We start from the raw sequence: 19,188 nt of genomic DNA, 5'->3' as shown, positions 1-19,188 counted from the left end.
ACTGACGCTAATGTACTATTCAACCTTCCTTTAAATTTACTTTATTGTTCACTTTATATGCCAATCATAAGTTGAAAATTTTCTGTGTTCTTATCCAAGTCATTTTTACCTTTTTATTGCCACATTGAATGAAACAGTTATGGTTTTTTGAAACAAGTACACCTTTATTAATTTACGCCATGACATACGCATTCGATGAAAGTTCATAATACCACCGTTTGTTTTTTTGGTTGTTTGTTTGTTTGTTTTTTGAGGGGGGACTGTGCTGATACCGCTTGTTCGCTTTTAACTTTATTATGTGCCAGTTTGAATTTTAACCGGGTTGCCTCATTATCCACTGGCAGACTGCCAGACATGTTCTGTCGAGACCAATCACAATTGAGTTGTTGCACCCAAGCTGTCAGTATACAACGCACTAAATGGTCAAACTGCAACTGACAGGTATACATATGAATCATCTAATGAAAACCATGTTTGTACTAAGTGAACCAAACCAGAACAAAATAAACAAAAACATCAAACAAGAACTTTGATAAAAGATTTCCGCGAAAACGGCTTCAAGATTGGAAAGATTTCAAAGTACAATCGCTTTGTGCGGGGCAAAAAGTTAAAGGTGCAGTTTTGAATTGTAAAAAGTCAACTGAACGATCATTGTGGGCGATCGAGGATATTTTATGGCAGGGCAGGGGTTGTCCTCACAGAGGTAATGCTTCCGGGGAATCTCAGTACCCCAGACTGGTTGAACTGGCAGCCATCTTTTTCTGGGGACTTTCGACGCATACCAAAAGGAAAATTTTATAAAACGATATATTATTTGAACGACTAAAAATATTATCCTTTGCTAAGTGAAAATACAGCTATAATTGACCGTACAGCCTTCAATCTAGAATTGTGCCGAATGTGTTCACGCAAAGGATAAACGAAACCAAACTTGCCTCGTCGACGCGTCGTGGATCAAACTCAGCCGGAGGTAGGCTTGCAGACCCAGGTGGTGATCGGTCTGTACAGAACATTCGATTCTCAAATCGGAAAGTAAATAGCAGTACTTTGGTCGGATTCTGTTAGATTTGCTGAGAGTTCGATATTTCAACGTTGCTATTTCTAAACTGACTTTCTTGAATATTTTGTCCTCTACAAATTCGAAGGGATAAGGCTCACGAGTATAAGGCAACGAAATAAGGAAATTTCTCATCATGTAAAATTTAAAACTACTTTAACAATTATATATACAATAAGTGCCATCAATGTACAATGATGATACAAAGTAAAAGACAACACGATTAGAACTAATTTTGGAGAATGGGATATTCATATTGTTCAAATTTCTCAAAAGTGTTAGGTGCCCTATAGCTGAATGTTGCAATATTACAAACTACTTATAAAAAACAAGCGTATAACTTTAAAAGAAAAGCAGATTAGCTGACATTTGCAGATTAAGCCGACATTACTTCACTATCAAATTATCCCAAATTGGTTCCAATCGTGTTATTAGAGAACAAAATCATGCTTGCAACAACTTTCAAAAACTGTATTTCACTCGCATAGTACAGCATTTCAATTATTCGAAACTGTTCCGAATTTCCCCCGTTTATATTCTAAGTGTCTTATTTTTTAGCTGATGTCTGTAAGATTTTCTTCATCAATTCGCAGAGCCCCTGGTTGTAAGCATGTCGCAACGTGGAAAGTGTGGTCATTTCCTTGTACAATCCACTGGAGAGATCAAAGTCAAGGTGCGTATTCCTTTCTTTCCTCATGAACTGACGTTTATAGGGTGTGGAGGAGTCGCGGTAAGAAAATTGTAATAACTTGGCTCGGTTATTTAAAGGCACTTTTGGCGATCCCTGGGGTCACCTTTGTTCTAGTATATATATTATGGAGGTGTGATAGCCTTTTGTTTTCCATTGAAATTGTAATCTCGTAAGTAATTTTTCTGATGAGACAATCTGGCGCCAAAACAGGCCTTCAACTACCATTTTTAAACGGCGGGAGTCGAGCTGTTTTGACAGCTTACATCTTCGCTAGGTGAATATCTAGTACAATTTACTGACTTCATTTCTATTTGTACACTATATTTTTGTTGAATGCATGTGTGTGTAGGTGTGCGTGCGTGTAGGTGTGTCTGTTTGTGTATGTGTCTCTGTCTGTTGTGTCTGGTTTTTAGTCCCCATGGACACCGTCCGGGGGGACTTATAGGTTTGGTCATGTCCGTGCGTGCGTCCGTGCGTGCGTGCGTGCGTGCGTCCGTACGTCCGTCCGTTCACGCAGATATCTCAGAGATGCAAGGAGAGATTTCATTCAAACTTGGTACAAGGATTACTTCATATGTCATACAGATGCACGTCGATTTGTTTTGTGATACGATCCAATATGGCCGCCAGGCGGCCATTTTATTACGATATTTTCATGTACAGAGCCATAACTCAGACATGTTTCAACCGATTTTATTCAAAGTTGGTACAAGGACTTTGACCAATGTCATAGATGTGCATGTCGATTTGTTTTGTGATATGATCCAATATGGCCGCCAGGTGGCCATTTTATTACAATTTTTTCATGTACAGAGCCATAACTCAGACATGTTTCAACCGATTTTATTCAAAGTTGGTACAAGGACATTTACCAATGTCATAGATATGCACGTTGATTTATTTTGTGACACAATCCAATATGGCCGCCAGGCGGCCATTTTATTACAATTTTTTCATGTACAGAGCCATAACTCAGACATGTTTCAACCAATTTTATTCAAAGTTGGTACAAGGACATTGACCAATGTCATAGATATGCGAGTCTATTTGTTTTGTGATACTATCCAATATGGCCGCCTGGCAGCCATTTTATTACAATTTTTTCATGTACAGAGCCATAACTCAGACATGTTTCAACCAATTTTATTCAAAGTTGGTACAAGGACATTGACCAATGTCATAGATATACATGACGATTTGTTTTGTGATACGATCCAATATGGCCGCCGGGCGGTCATTTTATTACAATTTTTCCATGTATAGAGCCAAAACTCAGGCATATCTCAACCGATTTTATTCCAAGTTGGTACAAGGACATTGTCCTATGTTATACATATGTACGTCTATTTGTTATGTGATACGATCCAATATGGCCGCTAGGCAGCCATTTTATTACAATTTTTTCATGTACAGAGCCATAATACTCAGACATGTATCAAGCGAATTTATTCAAAGTTGGTACAAGGAGATTGACTACTGTCATACATATGCATGTCAATTTGTTATGTGATACGATCCAATATGGCTGCCCTGCAGCCATTTTGTTGCGATTTTTTCATGTACAGAGCCATAATACTCAGGCATATCTCAACCGATTTTATTCAAAGTTGGTACAAGGACATTAACCTATGTCATACATATGTAGGTCTTTCTTGTATGTAGGTCATTCTTGGCCATTGAGCGCTATCTGTATCAAAGTATTTTTATCATAGACCTAATTAATGAAGAGGACTCTATCCTCTCTGAGGACATGTAATCAAAGTACCCATTAACAAGTGGGGACTGTGTCATCAACGATGACTTGTTGTGTCTATGTCTGTTTCAGTTTGTGTGTCTGTGTGTGCGGGCGCGCATGCCTTCATCTATGGGTGCAAAATATATCTCTTAGTCTATGATTCTACAGAATGGGTGTTTATCCCTTGTATTCGAAGCGTCTTTGCATTCCTCCCGAAGTATTTCCGTCATCCCCTTCTGAAATACACTTTAATACCTTCGTCGGTAAATATGCATGACCGTACCTAAAGGGACACGATGCTTTTACTCAAGATGATGTTCAAATAACATTTTCTACACTTTCCTAAATGGTTCTTGACACTATCTTTGCATTACATTTTCGAGCAGGTGCATCAGGGGCATTCGACTCTCAATGACCCAGAACCCAACCAGGCAATATTAAAGGTCTATGGGCAGGTAAGTTAAGTCAGTTATCTCACTTTATGGGCGACCAAACAAACTTTATTGTGGAAAGTTGAAGTTTAAGTAAATACGGGTGCATTCAAAGGGAAGGGTAAGCTTTTATAGCCTGACAAAGTTAAAAAGGGTGAATAGAAACTTCAGCTGTATTCGCTTTCTGAAAAGAAATCACGACTTTAGGAAGAACGAATATGCTACATTTACAGTGATATTGATGAAGAAACTGGGTATTACATGTAAACATGCTACATGAGTATAATTTGACAAATTTGCATAAACATTCAACAAACAACGGTAAAGCTAGCCACAGATGAAAGAACCACAAATTAAAATAGTGTTTTCAGAGGCTTTGGATGCTTTGGTTATGCTTCGTGACATATCATTGTCCATTTTTGTAGCGATGGCAATGTTTTTTTGTTTGACTGTAGGAGAGTAACCTTTCTATACCGAGAAAGAAAGTCATGTGCTTTCGGAGTGCTTTTCAGGAATGCCTTCTGGGAATGCTTCCTCTCATCGAGGGTTGCATTTTCATTGGATTGTGTAGTAATACTACCTATATGATGGTAACCATGAGAGTTGCATGACTGTATTTCAGGGAAAGTTTTACACTCAGTATGTTTGTATCTGAAATTTAGACAGTCCATGGGCAATATTTGCTTGAAACCGTATTGAATTGGTACGTGACCTACAAATTTATATTTTCTATTTGGGGAGGGTCTATGATGTTGGACTTATTTCTTTCCTCTTTCTCCATAGGAAGTGCCGTCCTCTCCAAGGAGTATCGAAGTTTACCGGAAAGACCAGTTATCGGCCAAGATAATACAGCAATAATCAAGTCACCTAGTACAGTAGCATAGTAGGAATAATTTACTGGAAGGATGAGAGGGTACATATTTTGCGAAGACAAACTTTTGGCATTAAAGATTACATAAATTTAGGTCAAACGTTTGATACTAATTCATGAAATTTAATATCTGATATGAAACTAGAGTACATGTAGCAAAAAGTGATGATTTTGTTTTGAATTGTCAATCATCATTCTTCAATGGCAGGGGTTAAAAGACTGACATTCAAAACATCATGGTAAGCAAAATTGAATGTAAGAAGCTTACTGCCAAACAAAAATCGTCGATTTGTTTTATAGTATTATAAGAACATAATGTTTAAATTCCACAAAATTTAGCCCTTCCAGAGTGGTGTTCAATATTTTTGAAATGTTGAAAATGATAGAAAAGAGAAACCAGGAAATCGAGTGATTTGAATGTATTTGCATAAATCTGAACCTTCTGCTCGAAGTACTTAGATGTGTGTATAACACGATTGGAACTAATTTGGGATAATTGGATGGTGAAGTAATGTCGTTTTAACCTGCAAATGTAAGTTCATCTGCTTTTCTTTTTGAGTTACACACTTGTTTTTATGAGTAATTTGTAATATTGCAACATTCAGCTATATGGCACCTAACAGTTTTGAGAAATTTGAAAACAATGAAGATCCAATTATCCCAAATAAGTTCCATTCATGTTGTATGTATGTATGTGTGTGTGTATGTATGTATGTATGTATGTATGTATGTATGTATGTATGTATGTATGTATGTATGTATGTATGTATGCATGCATGCATGCATGCATGCATGCATGCATGCATGCATGCATGTATGTATGTATGTATGTATGTATGTATGTATGTATGTATGTATGCATGCATGCATGCATGCATGAATGCATGCATGCATGCGCGCATGTATGTATGTATGTATGTATGTATGTATGTATGTATGTATGTATGTATGTATGTATGTATGTATGTATGTATGTATGTATGCATGCATGCATGCATGCATGCATTCATTCATGTATGCATGCGTGCATGCTTGCATGTATGTATGTATGTATGTATGTATGTATGTATGTATGTATGCATGCATGCATGCATGCATGCATGCATTCATTCATGTATGCATGCATGCATGCTTGCATGTATGTATGTATGTATGTATGTATGTATGTATGTATGTATGTATGTATGTAACTTATTCATAGCCCCTGTTTTGAAAATTGTAGCAAAACATGTATATTTATTTTTTAGGATATATTTAATAATAATTTATGTTCTTTCATATCAAAATGGGCAGCACAGAGGTGATAGTCATAATGCTAATTTAATTTGATAGGAACAGTCAACAAGAATGGTGTCTGAAGGAGTGAAACAAGGTAACAATAGAGATTTTCCAGTTTGTTTCTCATCTTGGTGAATTATGCAAATGAAGTTAAAAAGTTTTTTCACACAGATTGTTGATCATGCCTATGGTTTGAATAAATGGCATGTCCATTACCTCTATGCTTTTTAACCACAACCAGTGAACAGCTGATTTGACAAGTCGTTGGGATTGATTTTATTTAGTATGTCAAATGCTTTATTTTCACTGAAAAAGGAAACCAGTTTACTGCCATAGTAATCTTTGTACAAACATCCACCTCTCAGGTTATTATGAGGTGAAATGATTTGCAATGTAAAAGACCACTGAAAACAACTTCACCATGTAGGGAGATGACATCTTATTGAAATCTTGTAAAAATTGTACTTCTGTTGGTACAGTTTGTTTTTATAAGACTTGAAATAACTAGTAGTAAAGATTTTTGATCATTTTTGCAAATGTTTAATGTAATGTAAATGGCAAATTAAGTCATGTAGTTAAATAGTCATTTAGTTAACTTAGTTAAATAGTCATTTGAGAGGAAAAAGTAGCAATTTTCGCCAATACTGTTTAGACATCAGTTTTAAAATGGAAAAAACTCTGTATACTGAAATTAAACAGCACTTTCACATAGGTGTAGTTTTATGATGGATCAAAAACCTTGCACTCCATAAGGAAGGTTGAAAAATAAAAGGTGCTAATTTGTTTTACTTTGCAATCTTCTTTCCCAATGAGTTTTAATCATCCTTGAAAACAAATCCCTACAATACTTTGAATTGATATACTGCATTAACGATAGAAAGAGTATTCTCAAGTCTGCATGCCAAAACATTTTATGTAGATCAGCATTATAAGCCTTTCTGGAGACATGTATAAAAACTCCCCTATATTTCCTATCTGCCAGCATATTTTATGTAGATCAGCATTAATAAGCCTTTCTGGGGAACATGTATTAAACTCCCCTATATTTCCTACCTATGACCATATCATATACCATATCAAGGTTATTGATTAGACTTAACTGAATCACCAGATACTCTTTGGGATGTACATGTATAAACAGTCTGCATGACTTCACTATGTAAGGTTACCTGGTAATGGATTTGAAAATAGCTTTGAAATAAATGTTTCCTTTAATACAATTATAATGAGTGTTTTGAATATTAATATCATGCCATGGCATTTATTATCTTAAAAAATCTGTCTTTGAAAATAACAGCAAATGCTAGAAATGGGCAAAGAATGGTTCAATTCCTCTTTCCTTTAGTAATCGTTTAAGGTTTGGTGTGGCTGCCTACTAGAGCACCACGGGGGGGGGGGGGGGGGGGGGGGGGGGGGGGGGGGGGGAGTCTGAGGGGGACATGCAAAAACGAGCTTCATTTTCTGGAAAAACGAAAATTACTGGCAAATGAGCAGAAATTTGCAGCTATCAGAGCTTTAAAGAAGAAATCCAGAACTGGTCGTTATGCGTTCACAATCAGGTGTCTTTTATTGCTACATAATTTAGTAATAAACAAAGCTGTACAGGTTCATGACAGATCAGATTGATCCAAGATAACAGGACCAGTGATACCAGTGAAAGAATCCAAAGCACAGACATCATTTTCACATCCTTCTTCATAAGTACTCGCCTCCTCACAGAATTCAATAAAATGTAAAACACTTTGTGTGTGACAAAATCCTATCTTCCATTAAAAAATCTTGTTCCATACGGTCAAGTCAAGATTTCATATATTTGCAATAACCATACTTTGAGGTATGCTTCTTTTCTCTGAATTGTTCACAGCTCAAACATAAACAGACTTGATTGGCTTTATCACAGATACACTCACATACAATAATTGTCTTCAACCAGAAATGGGCTGAATATTTTTGAAAATTGAAAAAGTGTCCTGTAAAATGAATAAGAGATCTGTCTTCAATCAACAATGCAACCTGTGCCTTTGATGGATCTGGGATAATATTTGTTATTCAACAAATACAAACAATTCACAACAAAACATCCTCTCTTTTTCAAGTTCACATTTAGACATTTAAATGCATGCATAATGTCTACGTATACAATTAATTCAAGTTGCTGAAATTACCGAAAGTTACAAGAAAATTAAAATTCTCCATATTCTGCTATTATACATTACAGACACATCACGCAAATTGAGATTCTGGTAGCTGTGAAGCACAGGCCATTAATTTCCCCCTGACAAATTTTCTGCACATTACACCACAGCAGCTGAAATCAGATTATTGAAAGGGAGTTTGTGAGACAAAACTAGTTATTCTTACGTGACTTTAATCGATTGCAATAAATACTACAATGACACACACCCGTTAAAAACTTTGTGATTGTTTGGAAAATAGATTTTGTTTGACACATTTATAAAGTTTACCCACAAGGCAGTGTTCTCTATAAGCTTTTCACAAGCAACATCACATGAACAGCGTGATGGACTTCACAGAGTGGAAAAAATTACCCATGCTCTGTGGATGAACCATCCCACTGACGACAGCTGCAAACTTCAAAGTTTAAAACATTGCAGAGAACACAGGTGGAACGTTGCTTTTAACATCACAAACATGTGAGATTTTTTTACACAAAAGATTTCATCTGACAAAAAAAATGGATGAGCTCTTCCCAGAGTCCTTTGCTAGGCAGAATAAAAAGTTCATTTAGTATTTCCTGGATAGTCCATTGTAGGATCTGATACAACCTAGATGTCAGATGATAAACAATGACTGATTGTACAAAGTAACATTGTACATGAAAGTCAGACAAAGATCCTGTGTCCTGTAGATGTACATGAAAGGCAGACAAGGATCTTTGTATCCTATACATACATGTATGTGAAAGACAGTGTCCTGTATATAGATGTATACAAAAAGGCAGCCACGGGACCAGAGTCCTGTGGATATACATGAAAGGCAGATAAGGACCTTGGATCCCATATACAGATGTATGTGAAAGACAGTCAAGCATCCTGTATAGATGTAGATGTTTTTGAAAGGCAGCTAAGGGTCCTGTATTTTTTACATAGGTGCATATGAAATGAAGCCAAGGATCCTGTATCCTGTATATTTGTAGGATTTCATCCTGTACTGCCACAAAAATACAGACAGTTAAAATATTACATGATACAGTTATAAATGATATATCATGGAACAGGATGCAGAAAGTATATCAAAATGATACATTAGATTTGATGACACTGAGACTGAATTGGTGCAGTTTCTGTTCTACTATAGGATGTAAAGCAGACATGCTACTGACAAGACAGTCATAAATGGATCTTGCAATGCTGGAGTATGGGTGTAGTACATAAACTGTATAATGGCAGGCTTGTGTGTATCCTCTGAGAGCTACAGGGTAGAAGATTGACCATGCTCTGCCAAAGGTCAACAGAGTCAGTACATGGATCCTATAGTTGCTTTTTTAGGACTGTTCTTCACAGAACAAAGCCATTGGCAACAAGATTGACACAGATGAGTCTGATCCGTGTCTTTTGGAGTGATGTGTGGTCCCCTGTGGGATATTATATGGATCCTATGCTGCGAGTACATTGTGTATGAGTCACTGTAGATTTCTGAGGCTGGTAACTAGATAGTAGGAGATCTTGGGTGATGTATGGCTCTGTAGATTCTGGGGTTTGTGAACTGACTGTAGGAGATTTTGGGTGAAATGGGAACTCTGTGATGACGACTCAGCTTTGCATATGAATCCTGAAGCATAGGGGGATTGCATATAAATTTCATAAATGCAGGGAGTTCAGCGTGTACATACAGATTATGTCAAGCCAAGGGTGCTGTTATGCAACACAAATACACTGGACCAAATTCTATGAATGTATGACACTCAGAGAGAAGTTATTTCTATTTTCTCACTTTCAAATATTAGAAAGTGTGTCAGCTTTGATGGGTAGCAAGAACCGTTTCCTCCTAAGACAGCAAACCATTTGCAACACAGTTTTGAAAGTATGTGACTATGTATCTTAACCCTCTTTTTTAAAAGAGCCCTGAACCTTTGTCTGGTACAGTGTTGATTCAATTTTAGAAACCATGATAGAAATTGTGAGTCATTAATATATTCTAGAGTGATTATCTACAAGCCAGCACATATTACAAGCAACTTTTATGGCATTGAAGAACAGTAAAATTCACAAATTGCGACGATGAGATGATAACTAGTGACATAAAATAATACGAATTTCTTTGCAATTATAATAGTACACCTACACAATGCTCAATACCGCTATACTTGTATAATTTAACATACTGGGAGAAACACCTAAAATTTCTGAAAATAGAACTTTTAGGACATAAATTATCCCCTAAAATATTTATCATACATGCCTGAAAATAATTTTTTTTTGCGTTTTGGTGCAAATATTTACTTCAGAGGAGTGGTGCCTCTGAAGGTCACAATACGTGTCATTAAAATTCACAACCTGACCACCACAGAGCTGACTAAACCGTGCGAGGACCCTATCATGTTCTGAGATTGGTACACACTCTTTCAGAGCAAATTAGGGGTGATGTTGGCTTTTGTGCGATTTATTATTTCTCGAGTCTTCGTTTCTTGCTTGTGTTGATGTAGCAGTGATCGTCAAGTGATCCTGTTTGGAATGTACCCTGTGCAGGCATCACGCGGGGTCCCTGCCGTTCGTAGACATGATCCGGCAGCTGTTTTTCCATCAGTTCAATGAAGAATTCTTCCACCTTTTCCTTACAAAGTAGAATCTCGGATCCAGTCTGCAAGAAAGCAGAAATCAAAAGATTTTTTCATTTACAGCCTGTAAGATTTGAAAATCAGGAATGACACAGATGTCAGCTTGGTCTGCTACCTTCTAATCTCAAACATTTAGGCCATTTCTAGACCATAATCCACTGCCAAAAAGAAACAAAAAATAATACAAAACACTTCTGTATAATATAACTGGTTTGCTGTGAATGCTAGTAGCATTAGGATGCTGTGTACAAAAGTCAAGCAGGTTGAGTAGAAAATTTATTGTTTTAAAAGAAATGAAAAATAATTTATTACGCTTAATGTTGTGATCATACATTTTTAGGACTGTTGTTTTTTTCACTCACAGCAAACCAAATAATAATTTGTGCAGCTTCGTTAACCTTACCCTGTTGTAAATTTCTGCATTGTTGAAAAGTTTCTTGACGTCATCAATGAAATCACTGACAGTCTTGTAATCCAGACACAAGCATTTACTCTTCATTGTCTGGAAGTCAATGGGATCTGATATGATGTCATAATAATCCGGGGCCTGATGGGAAGGAGAAAAAAATGAGAACAAAACTTGGTGATCTAGGCTGACCTTGGTTTGAAACAAATTAAACCTTATGAATGAATACTCTTCTGAAGAACTACAGGGTCCAATATATTGACTCGAGTCTCCAATATGATGCATTTCTGTCCCTTAGTGGTTTTACACTAACGTGACATGGAACATCTCTGTGCATGTAAGAATAATGTTGTAATGATAATTCTGGTTTGGTTTAGCCCCTGCCCAGGATGCTTCAGTATTGCCCCGTTGAGAATACACAAGACTGAATTACCAGTATATCAACTCCGAACGAGATCAGAAATACAAATTTATACATTCTGCCTGTACTTTAATATACATTGGCGGTTTACTTACTTCATCAAGTTCAACGGGTCTCCTGAAAGGCCAACTGAACTTGTGTCGAACCAGTTTGTTTAAAATGTCCTCACAGGCCTGAAAAGAAATCGAGAGTGTAAGAATCAGTCTTGGCTTGTCTTTGGCCATAGGCACAGTGTCATTCAGAGTTTCAAAACAAAATGAGGTGTACATGGTCACTCTTTTCCAGCACAATACAAGGTTATGTTTGCTGTTGTAAGTACATACAGTAGTCACCATGTGTTCATTGCCATACATCCATACTTAAAAGAAAATTCTGTACTTCTTTTTGTTGTCAGTAAACAACCCCTTTGATGTGATGTCTCATTTGCTTGCTTTGCTTCATCACTGCCAACTTACAATATCCCAAGAATACCAGTCTCAAAGAACAGTAAGACTCTGCCATGTAAATGTTTCACCTATCGTCACAAACTAATTACACATTCACCATGATTTATAAAAATATGAAAAACAAAGCTGCTGTGCATACTTTTTCCCAAAGACAACTTATTATGAAAGTAGTGAAAAAAGTCAAAATGATTAATTATGGTGAGAGTACATCTGGCATGAGTGGCATTACCCTGAGTTCATTGACTGGTCTCTGTGATCTGCCGCTGGATCTCCTGGTGCTGTCGTATTCAATGTCCGATTCAGCTGATCTTTTTCTTGAATTGCTGCCATTTGCTAGACCACGGGAAGTCGTGGCTGCCTCTGGTTGGCTTGGCGTGGATGTCTTCTTTGATGATCTCCTTGACGACTGAGTGACAGCCTGTTTCTTTTTGACGGCTCGTCGTTTCCTCCTGGATCTTGACCTTGATGATCGACTGTTCAGACATGTAGTGCAGACCCACTGACCCCTGATAGAAAATAACAGTACAAAATGAATTTACTCTAAATTCAAAATGCCAGAATTTTATTAGTAATAATTTCTTTCATTTAAGTTACATAGGTCCATTTATTTGAGATAGCTGTGGTTTACCAAATTCTTGACATGCTTCAACACTCTAGTCCACCTGTTTATTGGTATAGCTGGGGTAAAAAGTTTTCTGCTTTGTAGCAACAAACATGTTGAAAAGGTCTCGCACGAATCATTTTCTAGGGCTGTATGCAAATGATGTCACTGTGTTCTCATTTTTATGCATAGAGAAATCTTTGTCCACAAATTCAGATTACATTTTTGGAAATTACACATGCAAAAGTAACAAAAATATAACCAATTGGGCAACTCCCTATGTTTCGATGAACACTAGAAAAAACATTTACAGCACATACTACACACTGCAAAGTCAAGCTGCAACACTGACAATATTCATCCTAATTTCTAGTAGCAGTGTCAAATGTAGCACGCATGCAGCTATATTTAGTAACAAACCGGCAACTATGAACAGCCCATATTGGCAAAGAATATATTTCACTGAGGGTATGAAAAGATTAGAAAAGAAACATACATAACTGAAAGCGAAATGTTACCTTGGGAAGTTTCTGAGAGGCGGTTCGTGACATTCTCTGTGATAGGCTGATGGACATCGCGAGCATAATACTAGTTCCTGGTCCTCTTCACATACACAGCAAATCTCATCATGTTCGGGCTCAGACTGGGAATCTGAATAATCACTCTGGGGATAAGAAAGGATCAGGATATTTTAGCTGGAGTTGTGCACCAAAACTCCAATGCATCACTTTCATCATGGAAAGACAAGTTCATCAGACTCCCTTATGATAAATTCATCATTGAAGAACTAACAGAGATTCTTTTTTCTTTCAACATTCTGAACAGTTCCAAACACCCCTCTTCATTAACCCCTCCCCCCAAAAAAACAAAACAAAACAAACATAACAAGCCAAATGATACTAAAGTGTAAAATAAATGTATAGAGGCAAGAGAGGTGATAGTTAAACTGTGATGGTAGCACATTGGACAATATTTCATCAACATTCAAAACTGTGACAATAATAACAATATCAATTTCTGAATCTAAAGAAGTATTTTCTTTCACAGTACAGATTACGATGGTCTGGTGGGAGGGAAATTGACATACCTCTGAGTCATAGTCTCCATTCATCTCTGCATAATCTCTTCCTCGCGTGTTTCTCCTGGCCATAGAGGGCTAAAGCAGATAAATTATCAAAATATTTAATGTACCTGATCCACAAGAGCTGAGGATTTCTACTCATGTTCTGGCATACATCGAATTGCATGTTGGCCGGCCACCATCTATACTTCAGAAACTTTGGCATATCATGACAATTGCCATTATAAACCGGGCGTTCACCCTGGTGGTGTACTTTCCAAACAACATTGTGTTAGCAACAATCTTTGCTGGTAAGAAGTGTGGCCACCAAAAAAGGAAAAAATGTCGTTTCCTTTTTAGAATGTTTTCATGAAAGTGTAGTCTGCATCAGAAGTTATAGAGTGTCATCAATGTGGGATAAAACTTTCTGATTTGTAATATGAGAGACAGCTAATCTTCCGACCATGAGGTAAAGTGTCTGTATGCAAGTATGAGTTTATTTTTTTTCACAAAAGGAGCTGTCAATCCTTTCCAAATGTTATTCCTTCTTTCCGTCCATACCTTACAAGCAGGACACATCCAGTCTCCCTTGGGAACAGCTGACAATGCTGGTCTGAGACAATACAAGTGGAATGGCTGGTTGCACTCGTCGCACAGTAACAACTTGTCCTCATTCACTTTCTTCCTACAAATCTTGCATTTCTGAGAGGGTAGAATAATAATTAAATCAAAATACAATAGATTGTGGAATCTACCGTGATTCTTATAGGAATGTGGCCCTCTGTGTTTGTGGTGGTCAAATATTAACTTGTTCGCCCCGTTTACCTGTATCCAGCTCCACACTCACCATTGAAAACAATGGGGTAATTGAGCTAAACCATGCTGGTGCAGGGGGTTAATATTCATATTTTGGGGCGATGTAAAAAGAGTGCTACCTAAACAACATACTTTTGCTGATATTTCAAAGCTAAGCATGACTGACGCACCTCTCATACCATATAATTGATAACTACAAATTCTGTTGTAAGCATGCACACACTGTAGATTTTGACTTCAAAATTGCCAAACACACACATTCATCCAAAGTGACCAGATGTGGCATGGACCTGATTTTACCTGTTGAAGTATTTCAAAAAGGTGTTTACAAACAGAATTGGCATTCAGTCCTTGAAATGACTTTTCTGATACACAGAGACAATTTTCTGCATTACTACTAAGCCACGTGTGATGGTTCTACTCACGGCATTTTCTGCAGATTTCTCCCACTTGATGCAGGAGTCCATGATACCTAGCAAAACATGGAGTCTGGACAGGGTGGAACTCTCTTGTATGGCCTCTTGCCATCGTAACACTTCCTTGCTTACATTCTCCTCTGTTGCCTCTGCAAGGACAATATTGTTAAAATTTCAGCAACAAGCAATCTTTGAAGTCACTCTGTCACTAACTGTGTGTATTTCACAAATAAGAAATTTTTAAAAGCACAAAGATCAAACATCACGATGTAAACCGAATGCACATGATGTCAAATGTGATAAAATTCAATCTATCGTTTACAATTGATACATTCATTTTTTCAAAGTTTTTGGAAAAGACAGCATAAAAATCAACTTATAATGTAACTTAAATACACATTTATGTTTGTATAAAAATCTCTTCTACTTAACATGGAATGCTTTTTGACATCACATTTTTTAACATAAACGACTTGTATTTTGCACAGCAAATTATTCAATCCCTGTATCATTATTATAATATGACACTCATACCACTTGGCTATGACTTTTATTATGTTCTTATTTCAAAACATCCTTACCTGTTTCCTCTTCTCCATTGTCATTGCCGTCATCATCCTCCTCTTCCTCATTGTCAGCTACATCCTCAGACTCATTGACGACTTCTTGTGTCCGCTTTGGTTTGGGAGGTGCCATTATACCCTTCAGGAATTTCTCCAGAATGTTGGATTGTGTCTCAATAAGGAGGGCACCCTACGGATAACAGAAACGAAATCAAGAACACAGGATAGACTCGTATCTTGAAAATTACACACAAAAACTGATATACCTGATATCGATGGAAAGCTTAAGTAAATAAAGCACTATCCTAAACTGGTGATAAATTGCAACTTACGAGTGGCTTGAAAAAGAATGTAAGAATCTGAGGGAAAAATTCACATATCAAATTGGTCTTCCAATCAGCAGAAGTAATTGGGTACTGGAGTTTTCCTGTGTGTATTTAGACACACTTCTGATAGCAATATGAAATGTGAACAGCCCTCAGTGTTGACATCTTTATTTTATTTTTTATGACAAATGTATGACATTGCCATGTCATACATTTGACTAAATTCTGCAATTGCAGAAATGAATTTGCAGACAAGTAATGCTCACCAGATCTCTGATTTTTGTGGCATTTGTCAATTTCCCCTCCCATTTGTCAGGATCCTCAACCCCTCCGAGGCCACCCTTTCTCAGCCTTGTCTCAGTCTCCAGCAGATCCTGCTTGAAATTGTCCAAGAGCTCTCTTTCGCCGTCGCTGTCTCTCAGTCCTGGAGAGATTCTCTTACAGAGGTTGATGGATTTGATGATTTCTTGGTACCTATCTTTCATTAACCGGTAGAGGGTACTCTCTCTAATTCCCTGATTGTCCAGTGCTTCCAGCAGGCTGTCCAAGTCCTTCGCACTGTCATATTGGAACCAGAGATTCTGGCCTGTCTTTGGTACACTGTTTGATGAAGAAAGATGTTGTTGAATATATGCACATTTCATGTCCACTGATCATGTAACACTGCACATGATTGGTTGAGTGAATATATCAAATGTGTTCATGATTGGTCAAAGTGACTATGACAAAGACACCAGATGAATGTTATCTTATTTGAATACTGGCTTTGTTACTGATGACTCCTAAAACATAAGTATTTTCAGACAAGACCAAAATTTTCTCTGATATGTTAAACAATTTGAATCAAAACAATTCATTTAATATACCGGTATATCCATAATAATGCCACATGAAAGATGTATTGAGATAGAATAGACAAACCGCATTAAATATACGGCTGTTCTTTAGTTAAATACACAATCAAAAGGATACAAACAACCTTTGGCGGACTTTGAATGATGTACCACACATTCACAAACATGCCACAGGGTTCTCAACAAGGGGAATTTGAGGGGTGGGTAACCCCTGTTTTTTTTTAGTGATCTATTCATATGTTGATAACTAAACAAAACAATGTAAAAAACAATAATAGATTATGCAAATTATGCATTGTTATGTAAATTGGCAGAACCTCTGATTTACAAGGCTGTGGAGAAGAACGCTGTAACATAACAAAATATTGTACAAATATTGTACGATGGTACTGTGCAAAAAATATTCAAAACAAATCATAAATGATGATACATACGTTTGTTCTATCGCTCTCTTTTTCAGATCAAGTTTACTGGCGACACCTGCAGCATCTTTATCAGTGTCAGTTTCACCATCACTCTCATCACTGTTGCTGCTGCAAGTATCCTCTACCTCAACCTTGATTTCATCTGCCACTCGGTACTCAATGGAGCTGTCAATCCAGCCCTTCTCCACAAACAGGCTTGGAACCACATGGCTGAAGACCCAATACCTGCTGTGGTTTCTGTCAGTACCTATGGGCAGCTGGCGCAGAGAAAGCTTGGCTGCAGCAGTGCCCTCCTGTGGTGGAAAAGGGAAATGTAACCAGCTGTCAGAGGGCTACAAAGTGCTGTTTTGTTACAACATGTGTCACTTTTTACATGTATCAATTTGGAATTACATAATGGCAAGCCAAATCATGTTGTGGCTGTGATTGCTGCAGTGCCTAAGGGGACCTGGCACGGGAGAATTGAAGCAGTAGTGCCCTCCTGTGGTGAAAAGGAAAATGTCACCAACTATCAATGAGATCCAAAGTGTTATTTTGCGACGACATGTGTCAATTCCTGCTATATTTTCTCACCATTCAACCATTTACCCATCAGTATTCACTCTGCTTACCTCGTATGCCTTCTCTTGTTGATATTCTGCCTTCTGTTTTTTCTGTTCCTCGTATTCTTTTTGACGTCTGCAGTGAAAAACAAAACCACAAACATGCATGACTAACCAACTGTGAACTGGAAATACACCTCCTTCCACGCTATACTGCCTTCCCAACATTCCCCTGGCCATACTTTCTAATGAAAGACACAGAGAATAATTTATCAGTTACAACCAATCTCATTCTACTTCCACTTCTCACTTTTGTATCAACCTGCTCACCCTAATTTCTCGTAAACATGTCCACACTCACAATTGATCACAATGGGTTTGGGCTGAACAATTTTAGTGGCAGGGTTAAGAAATTCTACATTTTACCTTGTGTTCTTTTTGAACTTTCATTTATATCAAGTAAAAAAAACAAAAAACAAAACAACTTGACATCTTCACAAATCCTGACACAAATGCTGAACGTCTTTCTTTAATAAAGTCAAGAAATACCGAACAGAAATCTCTCCTCCTTTCAATAATATCTAAATATTGATACAACAGCAAAATTCCTGAGTACCTTTCTCTGTCAAGTTTTTCCTGTTCAAGTTTGGCTGCCTTGTCTCTGGCTGCCAGGATTCGCCTTCTCTTCACGACGGATGCGAGATCATCATCATCTTCAGGAGGCAGGTCTAGTTCTTCCTCCTTCTTGGGGGCAGGAGGAGGGGGAGGTGGCAGCACTTTCTTGGCTTTCTTCTTCTCTTCTTTTTCTTTCTGTTCCTCTGTTTATGAAAGGAAGTTATAAAGTAAGAATAAGACCAGCAAAATTCTACATACCCAATTCTCTCATCCGAACACAGCACATTCAGTATGTATGCATTCACAAAATCAACTTAAACCCCTGCTTGAAAAATTGCAAAGTCCACCAGTCTAAAGCAGCAAATGTAAATAATGACACTGGTCATGTCCCATGGTAATGGATCAGAGTAGACAGATATACTACTGCAGTACTCTGTTGAAAGGTTTCCCAAGCTTTCAAGGTTATATCATTTGGGGTAGTATGTGTCTCAAAACTGCAAGACTTAACCCTTTCACCACCATGGTTTTACCCAAACCCATTGTTATCAATGGTGATCTTGGACCTGTTTACAGGGAACTGGGTGAACAGGTTAAACTTTTGCTCAAACTTCCCTCAATGAAACTTTCAAACAATCTCTTACTAAATGAAAAATAAAAATCACGGGTCATTGTGCAAAGTTGAGTACTAGAGAAACAAATTACCTAACTTTTACCGATAATTTATATTCACAGTGGCTGCCATCTCCGTGTTACATTGTAATTCTAGGGGGGAAGATAAAATTTTTCGATTTTTGAGAAACTAAGACAGCAAAGTTTTCTTACTCAAGGAGTTTTAA

The 19,188-nt window shown here is 37.4% G+C and overlaps 1 protein-coding gene across 1 annotated transcript in view; it reads right to left on the bottom strand.

Annotated features, from left to right (window-relative positions):
* Window positions 1-7,604: 7,604 nt before the first annotated feature.
* LOC139140448 (tyrosine-protein kinase BAZ1B-like) overlaps window positions 7,605-19,188 on the bottom strand; it is a 31,672-nt gene continuing 20,088 nt past the window's right edge. Inside the window, exons 17-29 of the mRNA XM_070709736.1 lie at window positions 18,354-18,555; window positions 17,807-17,873; window positions 17,205-17,488; window positions 16,183-16,516; window positions 15,609-15,780; window positions 15,037-15,176; window positions 14,357-14,497; window positions 13,823-13,891; window positions 13,254-13,399; window positions 12,364-12,640; window positions 11,784-11,861; window positions 11,265-11,408; window positions 7,605-10,884 (exon numbers count right to left, since the gene is read on the bottom strand). Coding sequence (XP_070565837.1) covers window positions 10,690-10,884; window positions 11,265-11,408; window positions 11,784-11,861; window positions 12,364-12,640; window positions 13,254-13,399; window positions 13,823-13,891; window positions 14,357-14,497; window positions 15,037-15,176; window positions 15,609-15,780; window positions 16,183-16,516; window positions 17,205-17,488; window positions 17,807-17,873; window positions 18,354-18,555 — 2,249 coding nt within the window. The 3' untranslated portion in view covers window positions 7,605-10,689. The remainder of the gene's footprint in view (window positions 10,885-11,264; window positions 11,409-11,783; window positions 11,862-12,363; window positions 12,641-13,253; window positions 13,400-13,822; window positions 13,892-14,356; window positions 14,498-15,036; window positions 15,177-15,608; window positions 15,781-16,182; window positions 16,517-17,204; window positions 17,489-17,806; window positions 17,874-18,353; window positions 18,556-19,188) is intronic.

This window comes from Ptychodera flava, chromosome 9 (genome assembly GCF_041260155.1).
Source record: "Ptychodera flava strain L36383 chromosome 9, AS_Pfla_20210202, whole genome shotgun sequence".
NCBI classification, from domain to species: Eukaryota; Metazoa; Hemichordata; class Enteropneusta; family Ptychoderidae; genus Ptychodera; species Ptychodera flava.
Note: the sequence above shows the minus strand (reverse complement) of the source record. Positions and strands in the feature narration are given on the sequence as shown.